Source organism: Teleopsis dalmanni, chromosome X (genome assembly GCF_002237135.1).
Source record: "Teleopsis dalmanni isolate 2A chromosome X, ASM223713v2, whole genome shotgun sequence".
In the NCBI taxonomy this organism is placed as follows: domain Eukaryota; kingdom Metazoa; phylum Arthropoda; class Insecta; order Diptera; family Diopsidae; genus Teleopsis; species Teleopsis dalmanni.
In genome coordinates this window covers 64232304-64255041 of record NC_051848.1, presented here as the reverse complement: position 1 = coordinate 64255041, position 22738 = coordinate 64232304, and the positions used below count along the sequence as shown (strand labels likewise).

The window sequence follows — 22738 nt, the reverse complement described above, 5'->3', positions numbered from 1 at the left end:
CAAATATATGCAATTTACGTTTATAAAAAAAATATTAAAAATTTGGGTTTATTCTTTCCATATTATTATATTTCTTTTTAAAAAACCGAAAACAAAAATTATAATTTGAAACATAAACAGAATCTATCAATGATTGAATATACGTCATTTCTCTTAAAAGTAAATATAAACAGGATAAAATGTCTATAAAGATATCTATCAGTTTCCTTACAAATAGAGCTTCTTAAAAGTATTTCCATTTAATGATCTTAGAAAATATACATTTACAATTATATTTGAACACATGCATCACTTGGTAGGTATATATTTATGTAAATATATTTCAAATAATCAGAAAATATAATACTAAAAATAAAATAATTTAAAACCAATCGTATAAAATTAAAATTTAATTTTATTATATTTTTTGTAATAAATTATCTTTTTAAATATTCAGGACTGCACTGTTAAATATAGAAAGTATCATTATTAATTATAATTAGAAACAATTCTGCAATTAGAAATGTATTTCAAAGATTTTAAAACAGTGCTGTCTGTCCGTCCTAATTTAACGTTTTTATATAATCATACACACATATGTATATAAGTGTTTATAATTGATTTTACAATGAATATTTAAAAATACATATTTATCTTTTTAATTTAATTATGCAATTTATCTTAATTGTATATTTGGAAAAATATTTTGAACACTTCAAATTAATAAATTCAAATATTTTGTGTATAATTTAATTAAATATAACAAACCAAATTAAGTAACAAAGCTAAAACAAGAATATTGGAATTTAGTTTATAATTTAAATTATATTATATAAAAAAATAAAAATTAACAAATATAAAATTAACAACAAATGTTTTAATGTTATTGAGATATTTGAGGTATTTTTTTGCTTTTAGTTTTTGTATATTATGCAATTTTTTCTACTTTAAGAACTCCAGCTTCTTCAAATAACTGTTGAAAACCATCAGGTACAGTGCCTTCACTGAGCTCCATGCTCCATTGTTTGTACTAAATAAGAAAAAAATAAAGAATTTATTGTTATTTATTTAAATATTATTTTACAGCATAAAAACTCATTTATATTGACCTACACGCTCCAATTCAGCACGTAATGCGATAACTGCCTTTTCACGATCAGCTACCAATTCTTCCAGATATTGATAACGTAGTTTCTTACGTGCACGACATTCCCGTGCGCTTTGGCGACTGCGTTCTGAAAAATAAAATATAAAATTATTAATTTAAAATTGTTTTTTTTTTATTTTCTATTTATTAAAAGAAATTGAAGAACACAATTTTTGAATCTTCAGATAAACGGTGAGAAAATGTATTAAACCCAAACGCGCTGCTCGCTCTTGTATGTAATATTTCATTGATTATATAATACTGTCCAATATGATCCTATATGCTATTCACACGATAAGCTTACTCTTAGAAATCCTTAGTCTCAAGTTAAGAAAACATTAGATGGCTTTTTATACTTTGCAGCATATAATAAGAAGGGTGTGATATGCTCTTCACACTACAAACTTAAAAACTCTTACGAAAAGAATCTAATACCTTGTTTTCACTATGTCATTTTAAACGACAATTATAATTGACTGGTGTGTCAAATGCGTTTTCATTACATGACAAGTATGCGAATATGACATCATATGACTACCCGTTTTCATTATTTTGGCAATTCCATCGAATTTCATATTTGCTCTTACAGTAACGCAGTCTTAAATCCGGGACTTTAATCCAAAAATTTCCGCAATTATTCACTAATAACACAAGTGACCACAAAGAAGAACAATAAATTCTAGAATGAAGATCAAATTCAATCCATAACAGTAGATTAAAGCTGGCGATAGTGCACCAAAGATGTCTTCATCAATATAAAATACCCTGACAATCACTTTTCTTTTCTTCTAAATAAGTTCTTTTTATAACGTGTTGTGTCTATCTGTTGGTAGTGTTAACGCTCTCAGAAACCTATTTATGGCACGTTGGCCAGCCCCGTATGCTCGCCGGTTTTAAGGGGGGGAGTTCTTGGTAACTGAGAAGACGCTACAGACCTCAACAAAAAAAATTCCTGCCATGTTTTTACAAAAAAAAACTACCGTATCTGTCCATCACCTTTTCAGTAAAATAGGTAATCAACATTATCCCTTATTTGCAGATTTAATTTATATCTACATATATAAATAAATGTGTCATATTATCTCTTACCTAGTTTGGCTCGTATATCAACTTTTTCAGTTGAAGCTTTTCGTCCAGGTTTGCGACCACGTTTACCACCTTCCTTACGTTCCTAAAATAATTAGATTAAACATTATTTTTTTAAATCAAATAATATATTTACTACGATACATAAAAGAATAAAGTCGCAAAATAAATTTATGTAAATAACAATTATATTTGCTATAATAAGTAAAGAAAGATCTTTCTTTACAATTGATTAATTAAGGAAGAATAGATGCCAAAGATACAGAACGTCAAAGAAAAATCAATCCGAAGAGAAAAGATTTAGTTAAATACTAGTCATATATACCAAACTACGTATACGTATTAAAAGCAGATATTATTTTCAAAACTATATTTATATGAACTATATTTTAAAAACTTCACCTATGTTAGATGAAAAACCTTCCAGAGTGAGGGACAACAAACATGAATAGTAAGATATTTGTGACTATTTAATAAAAGCAGGCTATAGGAAAAATAGAAAGACGGAGCAGACTGTGTCAATTAAAACCTAACATCTACAATGGAGAAAGGATACATGATGTATATAAAGCATAAATGGAAATCAAAGTCAGAAGTAATAAAATCCACCTAAATGATAATAAGTTCGAGACGGTTTAAGATTTTTGGTGCAGATCTTTAAAAAGTTTTGTTGTAATACAACCGCGGTCAGAGAAAGATACTGCATCTGCATGGCTTTTATTTATAATCATTAGGGAAAAAGCTTCGATATATACAACATGGATAGAGGGCTATACTCATGATGTCGACATTTAGATGTTCATCTGTTTGAGACGAGAAAAGAAATTATTTTCATAATAGCTGGATCATGCTTCTTTATGAAAGTCTTTATATTTTTCTTAAATGTCTACTTATTTTTATAAGACAACGACAACGAATAATTAAATTAGATCATTGAAGTAATAAGCAAAAAAATGTACTTGTCAATAAAAATGTTATTATAAAAGGTAAAAATAATAAATGTTTAATTATAAGCAAATTAAAAAACAGTAACATAAACTAAACAGTGCTGTAAATACACGGATCTACTTTTCAAGTCACTTGTCTTTATAAACGAAAGTTCTGTGGTTACAACAAGCAGGAGTTGGAATAAGCAGATGAACTGAATCTAAAAATATATTATATCTAATATAATTTTCATAAACAGTTTTACTCTTAATCTTAAGTAGGTAAGAAAATACTTTGATCTGTCAGAATAATAACCCAATTACAGGTTTATTCTTGATCTTAATCGGACCTTTAAGTAGGCGAAGTAAACTCTGCCTGACGAAAAAAATAAGTCGATTGTAAAATTTTTGTAAAAATCTCTTGAAAATTGGTAGACATTCGAAATTCTATACCATTTTGTAAACTGTTACACCCCGCTCTTTATATTTCTGATATAATTCATATGCTTCCAACGACAACCACTGCAATAGCATTGTAATCAGTGAAGTTGAGTATCAACAAAACATAGCTGCTTCCTATACCGAGGTTATGTCCTTTAAATAACGTTCGTCAAAAGATTCTGGACAGTCTTCTGCCAAAAAAAGTATTCGTAATAGAATTATTTGTAATAGTAATAGTAGTAAGAGTAGTAATAGTATGTTGATCCTTTTTTTCGAGTCAGCGCAACTGGGCACTTTTACTCTTTGATAGCTGGGGGTGCTACAGGGTCCCACCCATCTCATTGACTAATTTGTATATCTCTTATAAGCTTCATAATTATTCAGTGATTGATCTAAGATCTGCGTACCTCCCGGTGCGGAGACTGATTACTCTAAGATTAGATAGTGATAAGTAGGATAGCCTGTCAATTTTCGCATATAACTTCAGGGCTCTGTGCCTTATGTATTTTTTGATCGGGTCAATTCTAAGGTCTCTTAGCATGTCGTTTGTGCGGATGTACCAAGAGTCTTCGGAGAGCCTGACTTTGAGCGACTTGTAGCTTTTGTATAGTAGAATCGGCAGCTTTGCTATACGCGACACACCCATAAAGTAATGCTGGTCTAATTATCTGGCTATAGATCAGTTTTCTGTTCTTCACGCTAAGGTTGTTGTGTTTGAAAAGTGGTTGTAAGCATTGTAGTAGTAGTAAGAGTAATAGTAGTAAGAGTAATAGTAGTAAAAGTAATAGTATTATAATAGTCTTTGAGTATGGAAAACGCCATGTAGCCTAAACTAATTACGCCCATATCGTGTTGTTGTTGTTGTGATTTGAGTTAGTGCTATTGCGCACTTTTACTCTTTTGTGGCTGGGGGACTTATCCTTACCCCACACTAAACTTTAGCTATACTCATTATCATTTATTTATCTTCTAACTGATGACAGACCGTAGATCAGCATATCTTCCTGTGCGTTCTGAGATGGACTTAAGTTTTGTTCGTGTACTTGTGTATTAAGACAATTATGGTTTTTGCTTTATAGATATTTTTTGGGGGTATAATATTAACCTCACCCATTCTGATAGCAAAGAAAAAAACAACCAATTTTCAACTTTTATTAGCTGAATTAGACATTTGAGAGGGCTCACATAATTCAAAACCAGTTAGAACTCTACATAATTTGGGAATGATATTAAAATATTATGATAGACCAGAGAAGGAGTATTTTTGGGAGGTTATTTTCTCACTTCCGAACTATAGGATTTCTATTGGATTAACTTCTACAATGTAATTATTTAAACTATTTTTGTAAGTTATAAGAGAATTTTGTTTCATTGGTTTGGTTCGAAATAAGTATAAGGACACATCATGTACATATTTCTGTATGTAAATATTTTAATTATATTACGCAGTAAAAATATCTTAACGTCTTACAATGTTATATTATTGCATTACTAGAGAATTTCATCCCTTACATTTAAATTTTATGTATAAAATATAACAGGGAACCAAAATCTTCAGTAACTGATTTCTTAAGGAAAAAATAGATTTCAAAACAAACCCTTAAAGGATAATTGAAATTTTGCTTATAAACCAAAAAAAGGGATGAAGTTCGCCAGCCACAAACGTAAGAAATGTAAATAATTATAAAAGTTTGGAGTTATATATATATTTACATATATATACGCTAGTATTACTTAAACACAAATAAGAATTCATAAAAAAAAATTTTGAAAATATATATAATAATTAATATTAAATACACCAAACAGAAAACACATTTAAAACAAAAACAAATATGACGTTTACGATAAAAACAAAGAAAAACAAAAAACATTGAGAATTTTAACCAGTCCATTTCACAAAATACTGCGCAGTTAATTTAGATACTATTTTTGATGAACTTACTGAAAGATTTGGCTCCTCAGCAATTACCATTTGCATGTCTTCACAGTCCATTTTATTTATATTCAATACCAATATTAATCGCAAATATTTACAATTTTACTAAACAAACAAATATAAAAACACACAAGACAAAGCTCACTTTCGCACTATAACTCGTTGTTGTTGCTTGCGGAGAATGTCTACTTTTTGACTTTTCTTTTCAAAACACTGTTGCCAACACGTAAATTAGTTGTCATTGAGTGTTGCTAAATCCCTCATTCACAATAGTTTACTAGTGTATCATTCGACAAAACAAACTTCAAAAGTATTTTTAATAATTTTATATAAAATCATATTATATATACATACATATATCATTTATGTATATTAAGTAATATATATAAATTGTATGTTATATATATGTATTATTTTTATGTGTTAAATATATATTATATTGCCTGTTAAGTATACACTTAAGTATACACTTAAGTATACACTTAAGTATACACTTATATAATTGCATTGCAGACGAGCGCGCTTAATTATCATTAATTATAAATTATCATTAAGAAATTGCTGTATCATATGGTTTTTTTAATGGAAAAAGCAAGAGAATTTTGAATTCAAAATGAATAACCAAGAAAAACTAAAGAAACTCGATTTAATTTGGTTAAAAAGACGCTGTTCGTTGAATTTAAAACTAGTAACCGGTTAAAATGTGTTTCAATTTTTAATTCATATCACTTGCATATGTAGCACTAACATTTCTAAAAACCTAAATGGGAAATAAATTGGGTTAAATTTGGACATTTAAAGATCATAAATGATAATATGAATCTGCTAAATGGGCAAATAAATTATATTTTAGCCCATTAATATACGTTTGAGTTAATATCATATATATTTAATTTTTTTTTAATGCTTTATTTCATTTGTATAACTGTAATCTGTTTTTTTTCTACAATAAATTTCAACTAAATCTGTTCGTTTGTATAGTCTCTGAGGCTGACGTCACATTGCAGGCAAATTTTGTCTTGCGTGTTCGTACAAATGTTTTGTCATGTGAACACATTGCTTGCGTATTGACTATTCTGTTTTGTTTGTTTTGGAAACAAAATGGATAGTGAAGATAAAATATATTTAACGGAAAATTAGTTATCAAGTTATTTATTAATTTCAAATGACAAAAGATTAATTTGGTATAAAAATGGTATATTTATGTATTCCCCAAACAAAAATATTAGCAAATCGCAAAAATATTAGCAAATCGTATAAGTAAGTTTTCAAATTTTTTTCCATTTATAAACTTAAAATTACATGAAAACAAGACACACTTCTGAATTTCATTATTCGATTTTGAAGGAATGCATGAATTTCAAACAAAATATTTTGTTAAATTAATATTCGCATGAGAAAGACAAGATGTCGCTTGAATAGTTCTCAGCAACTGTAGCCACTAACATATGATTACATATATTTGATTTGTTCGTACGAATACGCAAGATATAATTCACATGCAATGTAACCGCAGCCATATAAATTCAAAAGCATAAACTTGAAACTATTTGTAATTGACGTGAAGTATATAGTAAACTGCTTTTATCAGTTTACTATATTTTGACACATGCCAAGTTTGTAAATGTGTTTTAAAAAAAAATTTAAATACGAAATATATCTTATAAAGAGCATTAGTTCCATCAAACCAACAAGAAAATGGAAGCCGTATTAAAAGCAATGGTAAGAATTCAGTTTTTTTTTCATTTTTACTTATTAAATGTGTGCGTGTCCATTAAAATTTGTTAACACAGGTTTTAATTTCCACACGCCAAAAAATAACTAAAATAACTAAATATCATAAATAATAAAGCGTGATGAAATAAAATAAATTATAAATTTTGTTGCTATAATTTGTAACAATAAAAATTTTAAATTGTGAAGTCAATAAAACAATTAATTTATGGAAATTAAACTAAAATGGAAATCTGCGATATTAAATATAAATTTTAAATACATATATATTTAAAAGAAATAACATTAAATTTATTTGCAAATTTTTTGTATATTTTAAATAAATTAATAATTAATATGAACTCTTAAAGTACGAACTTTTTGCGCTTTTTGTTTTCTATGTTTTCTATGTTCTTGCACATTTAGCAATATTAACGGTATTTAATATTTTCTGTTTTTCGTTTTTTTCTTTGCCAAAAGTACGGAAACTCTTATTACATATTAATTATTAACAAATATTTTTATATATATCTTTTATATATACATCAATTTTTAAGAAGCGTTTCTTTTTCATTACCTTAATAGCATGCGATATAATAGAATATATTGTAATGTGTAACATGTAACTTTGTTCATGTGTTCCAACATTAAGAATAGTCGCCATTTTGAAGTCCTTGCTCTCTTACTTTTGAGATATAGTCACTAAGCATAGTAAATCTGATTTTGTTGATTTCAAATAGATAGATTCAGACTTTTGGCCCATCTGGTATAATCCTTCGATAATTCTCACTACTGCCGCATATATATTGATCAATATACAATATAGTCCGCTACGATATCCATTGAAAAAAAAATACAGATGTATTTGGCAGTAGAATGCAATCGTATGTTAACAAATAATAAGCGAGCTAGCAGTAAGATCTATCCCATTCGTTCAGCTACGACGTTAACTTACTTTTATGCTGAAGTTTTATATTGAATCCTATTAATATATATATGATAATATATATAATATTATATGATAAATTAAATGGCAACAATTCTTGTTACATATGTTTATACTTATGCAATAAAAGATTTTAGAAAATATTAGCCCTCAACAACTTTTATGTTGGATGAATTCAAAAAATGTAAAAAAAAACCTGATTGTTCAAGAATTAAAATTATTCTTTGTCCAATTTTTTCATTCCGTATACTTTTTTGTTTCTTTTAGTTTCAGGTCTATTCACTGCTGACCTGTTTTCCTATTAAGTTATTTAAATGTAATATGGTAATTGATATTATCGCTGCTTTTTAATCTATGTGGTTTAGATTAGCTTCGTGGCTTTTCCTATGACAAAAACTTGTGTTTGACATATATTGTAATAGCCCCCAATTCTGCTCAATAGCTCCTGCTGCATTAAAAATAGCATGAAAGAGTTGCTTTTCCGCTATCCCTCTTCTTTCTATAGCACGGAACATTCTTGCCCAATTAGTATGCAGAGTCATAAGCTATATTATGTATTAGTTGCAATCCACTTTTAGTAAATTTAGTTTACGTCACCAACATTTCCACAGATTTTGATGCAAGGTTTTCAACCGCATGGTCGATAAGCGGCATGTTGATTATTATTTTTAAAACACAATGCTTTTAGTCCATTGGACTAAAGAATATCAATTTCATTATATCATTCATTATTATATCCACCACTCCAGAGCATTGTAAAGCATAATGTGCTTTGAGGTGCTTTACGAGCTCAAAAAATTATCTATTATATTTTTATATGCATTAATAGCTTTTTTTATTACTTAAACATAGTGTTTTCAAACCTATTTTGGATTTAAAGTTGCTCAGTATAAATCAATTCAGTATAAAGTCAGATGCTTTTTACTTCTTAGTGAAAGGTAATAGTTTTTTCCATATCAATCCCTAGCTTTGCATATATCACCAATAGCTGAATTATTATTATTGTGTTGTTCTTCATGTTATTAATCGTATCAAAGTACTTATCTGTATGTTCTACGACGATGTGATCCCCATATGCAAACAATTTCGATACTTTGCCATCACATTTATAATCCAATCAAGCTATTTTAGCTGTAAGTTCTAAAACAATGTTGTTGTTTATTTAGTCATTGACTATATTCCAATTCGCTTCCATCCATTTCCAGTTTAACAAACTTTTCATCCATACTTAAATCTATAATTTTTATACATAATTTTTTAAAATTTTAATTAATTTTTTGTAATATTTGATTGCATTTTGTTTTTCGCGATGTTAATAAGGATTTTTTTTAATATTTCATAATCCATTTCGTTCTCATCGTGCCCTTATTAAATTTTCAGGGTCTAATCACTAAATGTTTTATTTTTATCGTCAATAGATCTCTGGGGTATAGAGCCTTATATAATTAAAAAAAAATACATTATATTTTTTGTTAAATGAGTTTGAATTCTAAATCTACTCCCCTTTGTATACACTACTGATTTTAAAGTGTGAATGCAGTGACAGTTAAACTAAGTTTTTAGTAAGAAATATTATTACAGAAGGCTATGAAATAAATTTGAATTCAATTTTTACAATATAAACTTGAATTATAATTTATTTCATATTTTTCTTGAGTTAAATAGTGTGTTTCCTAAAATTCTGTGCTCAACTCCAAATATCATCATTTATGTAAAGTAAATGGTGTGATTATATTTTGGACGTTCTATAAATTGGCTTTCAAATTTGACGTTGCTATTTGTTATCTTTGGCGCTTCTTTGTCTGTACTATTGTGAATGTTTGCAGAAAAGGTAATGACAGCTAAATGCAAATAATCATTCCCACAGTAGGCTGTGCTAAACAAACTTATATATAAGTCAAAATCGTTTTGTATATTTTCAATAAAGCTTAATTGTTAAAAATGGACACGGTTGAAGCAAATGATAATGTTAATCGTGACGATTTAATCATGAAGCAACAACGTGAGATTGAGAAGGAGGTATATTATTAAAAAACAACAGCGTATTTCTTTAAAATAAATTTGCCGCTTATTATCTTTAAACCTTATTTGATTTTAAATTAACTAATGCGTTCAAATTTTTAGATAAGTGAGACCACCCCTCTGGTTAGCGAGAAGGTCCTCGTCACAACTCTTCAAAGCGAATACACCAGCGACACCGTGTTCCTATCTAAAATTCAGGACTTGTCTAAAAAGTACACATTCATGCGCCGCACTCGTCCAGATGGCAATTGTTTCTTCCGCGCTTTCGCCTACGCTTACATAGAACACTTGATCTCAGACAAGGAAGACTACGTCAAATTTGTCAAGCTAGCAGAAGAATCCAAAGAGAAGCTAGTTAAGCTAGGTTTTCCAAGTTTCACATTAGAGGATTTTCATGAAACAGTAAGAATAAATCATTATTTCTGTAGAAATCATTATTTTGCTCTTTAAAATTGTAATAAAGCTATTACTTTGCTGCAATTTATTCTATATATATCATATTAAAATATCTCAATCATTATATTTATTATTTAAACAACCTTTTTAAACGTTGAAGCTTTAGTCTTTTTATAACGGTTTAGCTTAGATGACTCAGCTATATTTTCAATGCAAAACTATTATTATTAGAAATAGTTTAAAGTTCGTTTTTATTAAAATGATTTGTTTTTTATTACATATTATTGCTTATTTTATAAAGTTATATTAAATCTAAATAAAAGTTAATGAAATATATTTACAATATAATTACTATATATGTATTTTTATATAAAGTGATTATTTTTTTGTATTTTTAATATTTTCTTTGATTAAATACGGGTAATACGGTATATATAAAATTAAATCAAAGAAAATACCACTATGGCACAAATACTGTCGTTAATTTGAGTTGTGATATATAAAATTTAAATATAAAAATTAATTTCGTTTATTAGAGAGTTATTTTCTGTCGAGGAAGACACCATTGAGGTCTACCAACAACTGACTGGGAGTTTCTAAAATGCAAATATTTAAAAACTAATCATAAATATTATAATAAATATATATGATTATTCAATATTTTAGTATTTTGAAACTGTACGCTTTTGTATCTAATTCAGTATTATATTCAGTTTTAAACTTTTATTACCTGTAGTCTCAACCTAACTCTCTAAATCTATTTTAATATAATAAATTTATTTTTTTAGTCCCAAACTCTTATTATATATACTCTCATCTTAGTTGTCTAATTAAAAAAATATATTAGTTTTTGTATCTGTTATAGTATTATAATAATGAGTTTTAAATTCTTATTATTTTTAGTTTCTACGTAACTTTCTAGGGCTATCTTATTTAAATAATAAATATATTCTTTTAGTTTTAAATTCTTATAATCTGTAGTCTACATAATTATTAAAGTCTATTTTAGTATTATAATAACTAAAATTTTCAAAATAAATTAAAAAACTATTTCTATATCATTTATATATTAGTTCATGGAGGTGCTTAAGCGGGTTGATCCAACTACTGCCGGTTCTGAGCAAGTCCATGGCGAGTTGCATAAACTGTTTAATGAGCAAGGTTATTCGGACTATGTGGTGGTTTATTTAAGACTGTTGACTTCTGGCAAATTGCAAGAAGAAGCTGATTTCTATCAAAACTTCATTGAAGGCAATTATACTATTGAGGAGTTTCGCCATCAGGAAGTTGAGCCTATGTATAAGGAATCAGACCACATTCACATCATTGCATTGTGTACAGCATTGGAAGTCGGTGTACGTGTAGAATACATGGATCGCGGTGAAGGAGGTTCCGTCAAGGCTCATGACTTTCCGGAGGGTGCAGATCCTAAAGTATTTCTCATTTATCGTCCTGGCCATTATGATATTCTTTATCCCAATTAAGAAGTTAACCTCTTAATTGTTCAAAATTTAAAATTATTTAAAAGTTTTGAAATTTTTTTGCTCACTCTGCTTCATTAACATTAAACTAACATATTAGAAAAAAAATATATATACACATACTTTACATCAAAAATTACTTGTAATAGCAGCATGATACAATATTTTGAATAAAAAGAAAAAAAAATATTCAAAACAAAATTAAAATGCATATTACGTATATAGAAAATCATTTTACATGCTCTTATATAAAGAATTTAAAGAAAACAAATTTGTTAATAATAAATATTCATAACTTTTTTTATTAAGGAAAAACTCATGGCATAATTTATTATTATAAAATAAATCAAAATATTTTATTAAACTAAAATATAATTTTCTTAAAAAATAAAATCAAAAACAGTAATTAAACTGAGTAAAATGTTGAAGACTTAAGTGAATTTAAGGACTTTTATTTATTATTTGCTATTTTATTTATAATTATTCACAAAATTTTTGAAGATTATTTAATGTAATAGCATCATTTGGTTTGTCTTGTTACAATTGTTCCAAAATATGACTAGGCGATTCCAAGCTTCCGGTGTATGCCTCAAATGTATTCTATAAAATTGGAAAAAGTTTGATATAAATTATAAAAACGTATTTAACAGACTCACAAAAAGATACTGGATTATATCAGGATTGTTAAACAAATGCTTCGCCATCTAATACTCATATTACATCTTTATACAATAAACATGTTTAATATTCCTTGAATTTATATTACGGCATCACGAGTCAATAAGGAAACTGATTGGGCAGACACCTTTAAATACCATCGTAGTTAAAATACTAAAAATTTACAGATATCAGTAATTTCTAAGACCGGCTTATCCAAGAACGTATTTAGAATGCTATAAAAATATGGCCACTATAGACCAGATGCTATAAATCTATTACGAATATTCAGGTAAATATTTTGGCTATTACGAATATTGAGTGGAACTATATGAGGGCATAATAAAACGAATTCAGTCACATGTGAAGCTTTGCATGCAATTCAAACATCGAGATTCGTTAACGGTAACAGGATAAGCTGTATTTTCTTTGGAGAAGAAGTAAATAACCGGAGTCAGCATGATATATGGTATATATTAAAATTAACCAATCCATTTAAAATTTTTTGCCTATGACTCCTAGAATATGGAAACCGAACTTGAGGATTACTTACTTTATATATTTCATTTTTAATAATATTCAATAATTAATATAAAAATAATTAATTAATTATTTTAATTAATAATTAAATTACTGTAAATATCACTACGGCTACGTTTACTTTACGAAGCTACTCGGCTAAATGACTAGATCACCTGTCTAGTCTAATACAACAACATTATTTCTAGTATTGTATTAATGCTTCTAAAATGCTATTTGATAAAAGTCTATAAAAGGATAAGCCCTCACATAAGATTCTCTCTTCAAAAAAAACTTGGACTCTAGTTAAAGTAAATATCATGGTAATTTTGCAATCCAAAGACGTAAGTACTTGGGGATTTATTTTAAAGGAAGATAGTTGTAAATAAAACATATTTCCAATAAGTAGCTAAAGTAAAGCTGAAGTTTTTATTGGCTTTTTAAGCATAACTTAGCTGTGGCAATAAAATTATATTGTAGTCATTCAAGTATTTCGGATCAATGAATATCTATATGGAGCCATGGATCTATAAAATTATAGCTCATGGCTTGCATAGTACACTTTAATAGACTTCAAAGACTACCCAACAAACTTCTATGATAAATTTTTGAAGCGCACTAAAAACCTTCATATTTCGATCATTTCTAAGGAAAGATACTTGATAAAACTTCATATCCAGAGCAAATACATGTGCTGCTTTCAGGTTAAAGTCTGGCTAAAGTGAAAATATTTGATATCTTTATGATGGATGGTCTTCACTTGAGTTAAAATTTTTAATTTATATTTTAATATTATTAAATTAGTAATGCGAAAAAATCAAATTTTTAATGTGATAAAAATTACATAGAAATTCAATATTCAATAAATAAATATGGAAAAAAATTAGAATATACAAAAATTAATTTAAAAAATTAAACATATAATAAGAAACTAGAATACATACATTTTTACTAATTTTTAATTAAATGTCTTTAATAGCCATAAACAGAATTCGTTTTACTATAAATTAATTACAAATAATTAAAATTTATATATACAATCTCTCATCCAATTCAGTGGCAAAACCAGAATTGTGGTAAGAGAGAAAAATACTAGAATATTATCTGTAAATGAAATATCAAGGTGGTATCTGTTCTTTACCCAATCTGTATCTGTTCTTTACCTCCTTACCCAATAAGCAACCAATTATCACACTAAAGTATATATCATATGAAACATAACTAACAATAACAGCTCTTCAACATCATCCCCTATCATTCAATAAATCATAAGCTAAAAATTTTACACTGCATATTAACTGCTCTACTAAATTGTTTTATGTTAATTACAAAGCAAACTCCCTTATAGGGATTATTCTTTCCCTGCTGCTGTTGCGGCTGGTGAACGGCAATTAGATTGGACCCAGGCTAAATTCAATCATTCTCATTCTTCTCTTCTTTACCCCTTGCTAACTAGCGAGGGCATTTTGTGTATCATTCTTATAGGTACTTATTTTCCAGATTTAATAACAATAATATAGAGTTCATATCTTATCACTTGGTTTACGCATGCAGCTAAGTAAAAGTCATAGTGTTAGTTTATAGAACCAAAACAAAAAAATAAATGTCTCGTTATGTTTAAAAAATTTCCATCAGTCTTTTATATTTTTTTAAATATTATTCATTATTGAAGGTAGATAGTCTACTAGAATGTCCAGTTCAATGTCTCGGAGCGACTCGTTAATTACGACGGCGAAGTGCTGTTTACCATCCGAAAGCGATTTTACCAGCAGATCCCAACGGGTCACAACAACAACAACATTTGGAGATCGTCTCTATTTCTTCTTTGCGGTGTATATTAGCGCTTCTAATGTACCAAGGAGCTTTAGCTCTTAGTACTTTATTTTGATACAACGAGTATTGAGTTTTGTCATTTTATTTCAACAACCTTCGGTTTATAAGCAATTTAAATGTTAAAGAACAAATTATACTTTTCTAAAAACATTTATTTGGGTTTTTCAAATAATTATAATATTATATAATTACAATTTCTCTACATTATGAGTCAGGGTTGAACATTTTATTAAATTTATAAATTTAACTTAATAACAAACAACAAAGTTGAAATTTAATTTCGTTGATGTTGATTCAATAATCTGATTATTAATATCGTAAATAATTTTAATCTAAGTTTAATATATCATTTTTCTTCTTTAATTTTTGAGAAAAAAAGAAAATAAACAACAAACAAGATTTCAAAATAGGATATTGATGTCAATATTTTTTTGGTTGCACTAGTATGTGTTAACTACCTCTAAAATTGTTGTGCATTAAACAGAATTGTCGAACTAATAAGCTCACTAAGAACCGTTTACAATTTTGAGTCCCCTCCGCCGGCTAGTCAATCTGCATCGCACACAGCCATTGCTTCAGTTTTTTCCTCAAGCAATTCGTTACCAGTTGCTTCTAATTTGCTCTTTGTAAAATCGTTAATTGCTAAATTCTGTACTATTTTCCACTGCTTTCCAACAATTTCCACTGGGAAGGAAAATACAACGTCCTTTGGAGCACCATAGCTACCGTCAGAAATCACACCCATTGAAACGAAACGACCGTTTGCTGTACCATGCCACCAATCGTGCATGTGATCACAAGCTGCCTTAGCGGCAGACATAGCAGATGACATCTTACGAGCGGAAATAACCGCTGCGCCACGCTTTTGAACAGTTTCAACAAATATCGATTTTAAATAAGAATCATCGGACAATATTTCAGATAGTTTCTTTGATTTGTTGTCAATATTTACGACTGCATGATTTGGATCTGGGAATTGGGTTGAAGAATGATTGCCCCAGATGATAACATTAGAGACATCACCAATTGAAACATCCAATTTATGCGCTAATTGAGCAGTGGCACGATTTTGATCCAAGCGTGTCATAGCAGTGAAGTTTTCGCGTGGAATTGATGGCGCATAGTGTGAACATACCAAAGCATTAGTATTAGCTGGATTTCCAACAACTAAAACTTTTACGTCCTTAAGGGCAAATTTGTCCAAAGCTTGACCTTGTGCTTTAAATATTTTCACATTTGCAGAAAGTAAGTCTTTACGTTCCATACCCTCTTTACGTGGCATTGCACCAACTAAGAAAGCAGCGGAAACATTTTTGAATGCTACTTCGGGATCAGCAGTTGCAATAACTTTGTTCAATAAAGGTAAAGCGCAGTCAGCGAGCTCCATAACAACACCTTCCAGTACGCCCATCATTGGTGGGATATCCAACAAATGCAAAACTAATGGTTGATCCTTTCCAAAAACCTCTCCACGTGCAATCATATACAGTAATGAATAGGCAATCTGACCAGCAGCGCCAGTAACAACAACATGAATTGGCTCCATCTGAATATACAAAAAAAAAAAAATACAAGGAGTTAAAATAAAATTTTCTAAAAAAATATTTAATTAATATGAGCTAAATATAATAAAACTAATGCAACAATCAGAAAAGTCTACTATTAATGGCAAGAAGATAACGCATTTAAAAAAAAAGAATATTTCTATTGTTGGCAAATAGACAACAATATTTCTATTGTTGGAAAATAGACAACAATATTTCTATTGCTGGCCATAGACCCACTCAATAATGGATGGGTCTATGGTCAGGAGCTACTCATCGAGTGCCATTTAGCACGCCCAAAAGAATCAACACAAGCAGTTCTTTGCAGGCTACAATAACAAATTTACCATAAATCTATTTCCATAGACTAAAAAAAATATTAGTTTTCTAAACTACGTCCATAAATCGCACCGTGTTCAGAGCATCAGTGATCCAAACTGATTTACCACAAAGAGTGTCTCGATTAGTCTTCTCACAAAGAAAATCCCGATTGATATGAGAAGTGAGAAGAAGAAAATAATATTGGCTGAAAATATCTGCTAACTTTATTTAGACTTTAAAGAAAGTCAAAAAGTAAATTAAAGTTGCACGAATGTCTGACGCAAATAGCAACCACATTTAATGATTTCATCCATATGAATGTGGTCATATCATAATGAATTTAATTTACACGTAAATGTATATATAACAATATTAAAGCGGTCACAGAAGTTGAGCTAGTTGAACTTTGTGGAACTGTGAATACCATTATAGTTGCTTTGTCATCTGAGCGGGGTACAACAGCATGTTTGGATAAGCGTTTATGTTTAAAAAGTGGTAAAGTAAATAGATACCTTACTCAGGTGTTTTTAACACCTGGAAATATTTGCAAGAAATGGACAAAGTATAAGATCGGTAATTACATATTTGGCGATACAGACGATAAACAAAACATATTTGTCGTATGTGAATAATAGATAGTCTCATCTTTAATGAAAGTTTCGACAAATATAAATACAAAAAATATGGTTACATATTGAACATGATATGATGGACATTAAAGCTACTAGGTGACTAAGTAAAAAAAATCTGGAAATCTTATCTGGAACTTATATGATAAGAAGGCACCAATAACAACAGTGTCAACTAACGGCACAATGCTAATAAAGCCCGACATATTAACTAGAAGTTGAAGTAATATAATATTGTGCTTTGAGTGGGTTTTGATCCAATATTTTATACAAATATTATTCCTAAAAGTAAGACATTTAAATAAACCTTTAAAAATCAAATTGATCCGAAAAATGTTAATTTGATGAAAAGACAATAAATAAAATGTATGGGTATATAAAAGTAATTTGGCTGGGCAAATATAAATTAAATTAAATATTAAAAATAGTACCCAAACCACTGATAATGGGTATTTGACAATATTCAAAACAGCTGTATGGTGTTTTATTGTTGTAAATTACTACTACCTTTCTCACTTCAAAATATCTCTCTATTGAAAACAATAGTTTATATTACTAACTTAGATTATTTCTTCTAAACGGACGTTAAAAATAAATTTAATAATATATATTATATATAATGTTTATATATAAAGATTTATATTTATTTGATCTGTAAAGATAATTAGAAAAGACACATAGTACTAGATTTACGTTTAATCTTCCTTTTTATTATGAATATTTCGAATATAAATATTTAATCTGTAAAGATATTTAGAGGAAAATATATGACTGCATTAACTTTAAAGTAATATTTTAAGAATAATGTATATTTCCAATAATGTATGTAACAGGTTTGGACATATACACATATTCACTGTCAAGTGCAATAATTAAGAAATAAACGGCAACTTTATAATTTATTTTAAAAATTATTTCCAAATTCAAATTTATTCATATATCAAAAGTATATGTGCTAAATAAACTATAAATAGACGTAAGTTAGACTTAAGCAATATAACTATTTTAAGATAATCACGTTCACATGACTGAAGGTCTTATTCGTGCAGTTATTTTTAACATTCTGTATTTCAGTTAAAGCTAAAGATGAACCCTTAGTCTCTATCTAATTTTTTTTTAATGTAAATCTGAAAATATATGCTTTAGTTTTTATCTAATATGTAAAACACATTGTCGTTATAATGTGTATAAAATATACAAACAATAAATAAAATAAAAATATAAGTTTGTGTATATTGCTAGAAGTCGTAATAGTTCTTGATTAAATATTTGGGTATTTATAGAAATATGGTAAACAGGGTGCTGTATATGTGACATGTTATTTCTGATTAAACTTCACACCGCCCCACAATTGTTTTTGTTTTTTGGAACTAAAGCATTATATGTATAACATTCATTTCGCACGAAAAATTGATATAAATCTCTGTGTAAAAAAATTTTTCTACAATGTCCAAATTTTTTTGGAACTCTCTTTTTATTTATATAAAATAAAATTTTTTAATGTTCAAATATTCTGCAACAATATTGCTACTCCTAAAAAAGAAATTTTCTTCAATGTCCAAATTTTTTGGAACATATTTTCTATTCATATAAAAATAATTATCTACAATGCTCAAAGGGAGTAAAGGGAGATTCTTTAACAAATAAAATAAAAACAAAAAAAAATGTAGATACCTTAAGATGCATTTTAGATAGAAATGTACAGAAGAAAATATGATATTTATAAAGAAAAAACTAACAAAAAAATAGACACAGATAAGTAAGGTTTGTTAAAAAAATTTTTACAACTACAAATCTTAAATCACTAAAATTTCTAAATCTATTTAGAAGTTTCATAAATTCGAATTGTCCAGAAATCAGAACCAAAAAAATTCAGTACATTGTATGCACCAAAAGCCGTAAAATTACTTTTGGTTCTAATACTTTTGGTTCTAATATATGTTTAAAACGAATCTGAATATGACTTCAATACCGATAATGATACTTCAAATAACATTGAAGATGACGTTACCAATTTCACATCCAATGTGTCTCATTCTGAAGCGATTGAAAGCGTCAATATCTTAATAAATTGGTGTAAAAAGAATGAATCGTTTCCTACAAATCATATGACCAATCTTATAACTCTCCGTAACAAAAACATTGTAAAAAATTTAACTAAACCTAAAAAACAAAGAAACAACTTAATATTTTATACAATAATATTGATTTCAACTATAAAATAAAGTTTTTATGTAGAAGGTTAGTTTTTTGATCATTTTTTATAGAAATAGTTCAGAAATTAAAACTTTTCGCAAATTCGAACTACCCGAAAAACCAAGTGGATCTAATTTGCGAGCTTCTAATGTATTATATATTACCTCTTAACATTTCGACTTTTGACTATATAGTCAAACTTCCATAACTCGAAGTACCATTTTACAAAGAAAAGGTTCGACTTACGGAGACTTCGAGTTAGAGAATTTTTTTATTTTCGAAAGAAACTTGAATTACAAGATATTTATTTATTTGCAATCGAATAAAGAACAGAAGTTATAGTCAGGTAAAATATTCAGAAATTAAGGTTTGTGACTTTAATTTTTTTTCTTATATTCGGTAAAATGAGATTCCACTTTATTCATATTCTTATAGTGATCATCAATTGTAGTATCATTCGTTTGCAAATATAAATTCAGAATATTAAATGAATCTTCTACTTCATTCTTGGAAGGCTGATGAACAATTACATCCACCGAACCATCATCACTTTTCGTTGAACTTAGAATTGTGTCCAGTAATCTAGAGCTATAGTGCTTAATAATATCGTCATCTGTAGGAAAGCTTGATTTACAAATTTCATTGTCACGCTCAATACAATCGTTAGAGTAACATTGGAAGTTATTTTATTTACTTTAAATAGCGCTGCCAGCGACTGGCATTTGCACAAAGAAGCAACATAAGAAAGAAAAAATTAAACATGTGGTTTGGAAAAAGGGACTTCACCTAACAGCAAAATGTATTCATACTTAAAACAAAAATTCGACTTATAGAATGAACTTTCCCATATTCCTATCGGCACGAAACAAAATTTTTGTTTGAGTTATAGTGAAATTCGTGTTATGGATGCAAAATTGTATGTAATTTGCTCTCTAAAATCCTGTTGCACTCTTTTTAGTTCGAGTCCTAGAAGTTCGAGTTATGGAAGTTTGACTGTAGTTCTATTTTTTAAACAATTTACCAAAATAAATGACTCCATTTAAGCAACAAAGCATATTATTCTGTAATTTAAAGGATGTGTAATGCATAATGTATAACTCATGGTTGGATCAATCATTTTTTGAGATATTGAGCGTTTATTGCCTGGAGCTATTTTCGGGTGAACTGTGTTGACACTCCGTATCCCAATTTTGAAATTTTGAAAATGCATATAAAAAATGTGATTGTTTCGTTATGATTGACTAAAGAAACACTTCCGGATATAAGACTTTGAACAGAAACATATATATAATTTTTATATACCATATATGTATGTAAATCCATATAAAAAAATTAAACTAAATAAACTTAAGCAGGGTCAATAAGAAGAGTAAGATAAGCGCGTATATACTTTCTGTTTATATAAATCAATGCGTGTAAAATTCCGAATTCGTCAAATTCGGAATTTAAATCCCAAAATCTTTATTTACATATTTCATTGTAATTAACAAATTATATATAATTTGGTCGCATTGATACCGGCACGTTGCTTATCTCCGATAAGCATAGAAAACTTTCGAATTAAATCCCATTTTATGAGCGTAGCCGATAAGACCTTGGACTTGTGACTTTGATGTGATAGCAAAAGAAAAAACTTGAAATATACAACTTTCTTCTATCATGTTTTTTGTAAAATAGCAATTATCTTGTCTTTACAATAAGATGCAAAGTGCGACACTTTCTGAGTATCTCATGACAAAAGGACAAGACATACAAGGATATAATTCTTGACAAGGGCTTCCCACGTAAGTGAAAGTGCATTTTTAGAATTTGTCAGTATTATATTTATACATTTATATGCACATATGCACAAATATAAACCTAAACGCATATAAACTTGTAACTAATGTACATGCGCGTCATAAAGGCAGAAAAAATTGCTCTTGACAAACTGACTTGACTGACTGCAATTATTCAGATTTAAATTGGTTTAATGCACTTGCATGGGAGCAAAAAAATGCGTCAAACAAGTTTGTGGGCTGTTGACTGCAATATGAAGGCATGAAGGCACTAATTTTAAATCGACGCAAATTAAATATGCGACCGCCCGGTTGACGTTATGACGTTTATGATGATGCTCCGTTCGATATTAAAATAGTTTTAATTTTAAACGTACACTTCAAATAAAAAGTGTTTTGCGCATCTAATAAAACAAAATTAAATATAATATTTGATTTATTTATTAAGCATTAGCATTTATAAATTTACTTGTTGACTTTTCTTATTGTCGAAGAATATTTTGAATATCTTGAAAGGTCAAATGAAAGTTATTTTTCCAGAAGACAAAAATATTATATAAATATGAAATCAAAAGTTTAAAATATATGCCCTTTACCCCCCTTCAAACACTTAACAAAAACGTTCAACTGGAATCTTTTCGTATGCACTGGAAATAGGTTTTCTTAACTTATTTTTATGTCTTACCACTTTTGTTGAATCTGATTTATTTTATTAAATTCAAAAATAAAAAAAAAACAAATAAACACGCAAACTTTGGAATCAAAACCGGAATGGAGCAAAATCTGTATCCACGACAATAATGAACACACGAGAAATCCACGGGAGATGGTGTATTTATTGGGTCGAAAATATGACAGCACTGCCAGCTGTGCAAAATCATAAAATATTTCACATATTTTATGAAAAGCAATGCCAATAAAGAATTTTGAAAGATTTTATAAACAAATTTTTTACTATGTTTAGACACACCTTAATTTCACAAAAATCTCGTTTTCATCTTCGTTTCAGCGAAATTAAGTTGTTTTTTTCCATACAAAATTCAGTTTTGAGGTTAGAACGAAATTGAGGAAAATGCCCTTAATTTCGTTGAAACAAAGGTTGAAATTAAGGGACATTTCAAATGCAACTATGCGTAAAATACATTTTTAGCAAAAGATAAAGTTAAGATAACGAAATTATTTTGA

General features: G+C 28.3%; 3 protein-coding genes across 5 annotated transcripts; 1 reads left to right on the top strand and 2 right to left on the bottom strand.

Annotated features, from left to right (window-relative positions):
- Positions 1-462: 462 nt before the first annotated feature.
- LOC119689118 (REPTOR-binding partner) lies at positions 463-5717 on the bottom strand. Of its 2 annotated transcripts, none has more exons than XM_038103863.1 (4): positions 5525-5717; positions 2216-2297; positions 1093-1214; positions 463-1009 (listed from the first exon to the last, which is right to left on the bottom strand). In XM_038103863.1, the coding sequence occupies exons 1-4, from the start codon at positions 5573-5575 to the stop codon at positions 908-910; spliced, it is 357 nt and encodes a 118-aa protein (XP_037959791.1). In that variant the 5' UTR covers positions 5576-5717; the 3' UTR covers positions 463-907. The 2 variants fall into 2 exon arrangements, with proteins under 2 accessions (XP_037959791.1, XP_037959792.1); XM_038103864.1 differs by having other exon boundaries at positions 923-1009; positions 1089-1214; positions 5525-5716.
- A 1433-nt stretch (positions 5718-7150) lies between these two features.
- On the top strand, positions 7151-12254 carry LOC119689117 (ubiquitin thioesterase otubain-like). 2 transcript variants are annotated; one of them, XM_038103861.1, is made up of 4 exons: positions 9822-10008; positions 10105-10196; positions 10302-10601; positions 11669-12254. In XM_038103861.1, exons 2-4 carry the CDS (start codon positions 10119-10121, stop codon positions 12077-12079), a joined length of 789 nt encoding a protein of 262 aa, XP_037959789.1. In that variant the 5' UTR covers positions 9822-10008; positions 10105-10118; the 3' UTR covers positions 12080-12254. The 2 variants fall into 2 exon arrangements, with proteins under 2 accessions (XP_037959790.1, XP_037959789.1); XM_038103862.1 differs by lacking the exons at positions 9822-10008; positions 10105-10196 and adding an exon at positions 7151-7240.
- Positions 12255-15226: 2972 nt separating this feature from the next.
- Positions 15227-22396, bottom strand: LOC119688009 (malate dehydrogenase, cytoplasmic). The gene is made up of 2 exons (XM_038102612.1): positions 22239-22396; positions 15227-16631 (listed from the first exon to the last, which is right to left on the bottom strand). Exon 2 carries the CDS (start codon positions 16629-16631, stop codon positions 15633-15635), a length of 999 nt encoding a protein of 332 aa, XP_037958540.1. The 5' UTR covers positions 22239-22396; the 3' UTR covers positions 15227-15632.
- Between the last annotated feature and the right edge of the window lie 342 nt (positions 22397-22738).

Bases quoted from the DNA above. Each gene is read 5' to 3' on its own strand.
- LOC119689118 (XM_038103863.1), bottom strand. From the start codon at position 5,575: ATGGACTGTGAAGACATGCAAATGGTAATTGCTGAGGAGCCAAATCTT. The intron at 2,298-5,524 runs GTAAGTTCATCA...TAATTATTTTAG, and splicing joins CTGAGGAGCCAAATCTTTCA to GAACGTAAGGAAGGTGGTAA. The intron at 1,215-2,215 runs GTAAGAGATAAT...TTTATTTTTCAG, and splicing joins TGATATACGAGCCAAACTAG to AACGCAGTCGCCAAAGCGCA.
- LOC119688009 (XM_038102612.1), bottom strand. From the start codon at position 16,631: ATGGAGCCAATTCATGTTGTTGTTACTGGCGCTGCTGGTCAGATTGCC.
- LOC119689117 (XM_038103861.1), top strand. From the start codon at position 10,119: ATGGACACGGTTGAAGCAAATGATAATGTTAATCGTGACGATTTAATC. The intron at 10,197-10,301 runs GTATATTATTAA...TCAAATTTTTAG, and splicing joins AACGTGAGATTGAGAAGGAG to ATAAGTGAGACCACCCCTCT. The intron at 10,602-11,668 runs GTAAGAATAAAT...TTTATATATTAG, and splicing joins TAGAGGATTTTCATGAAACA to TTCATGGAGGTGCTTAAGCG.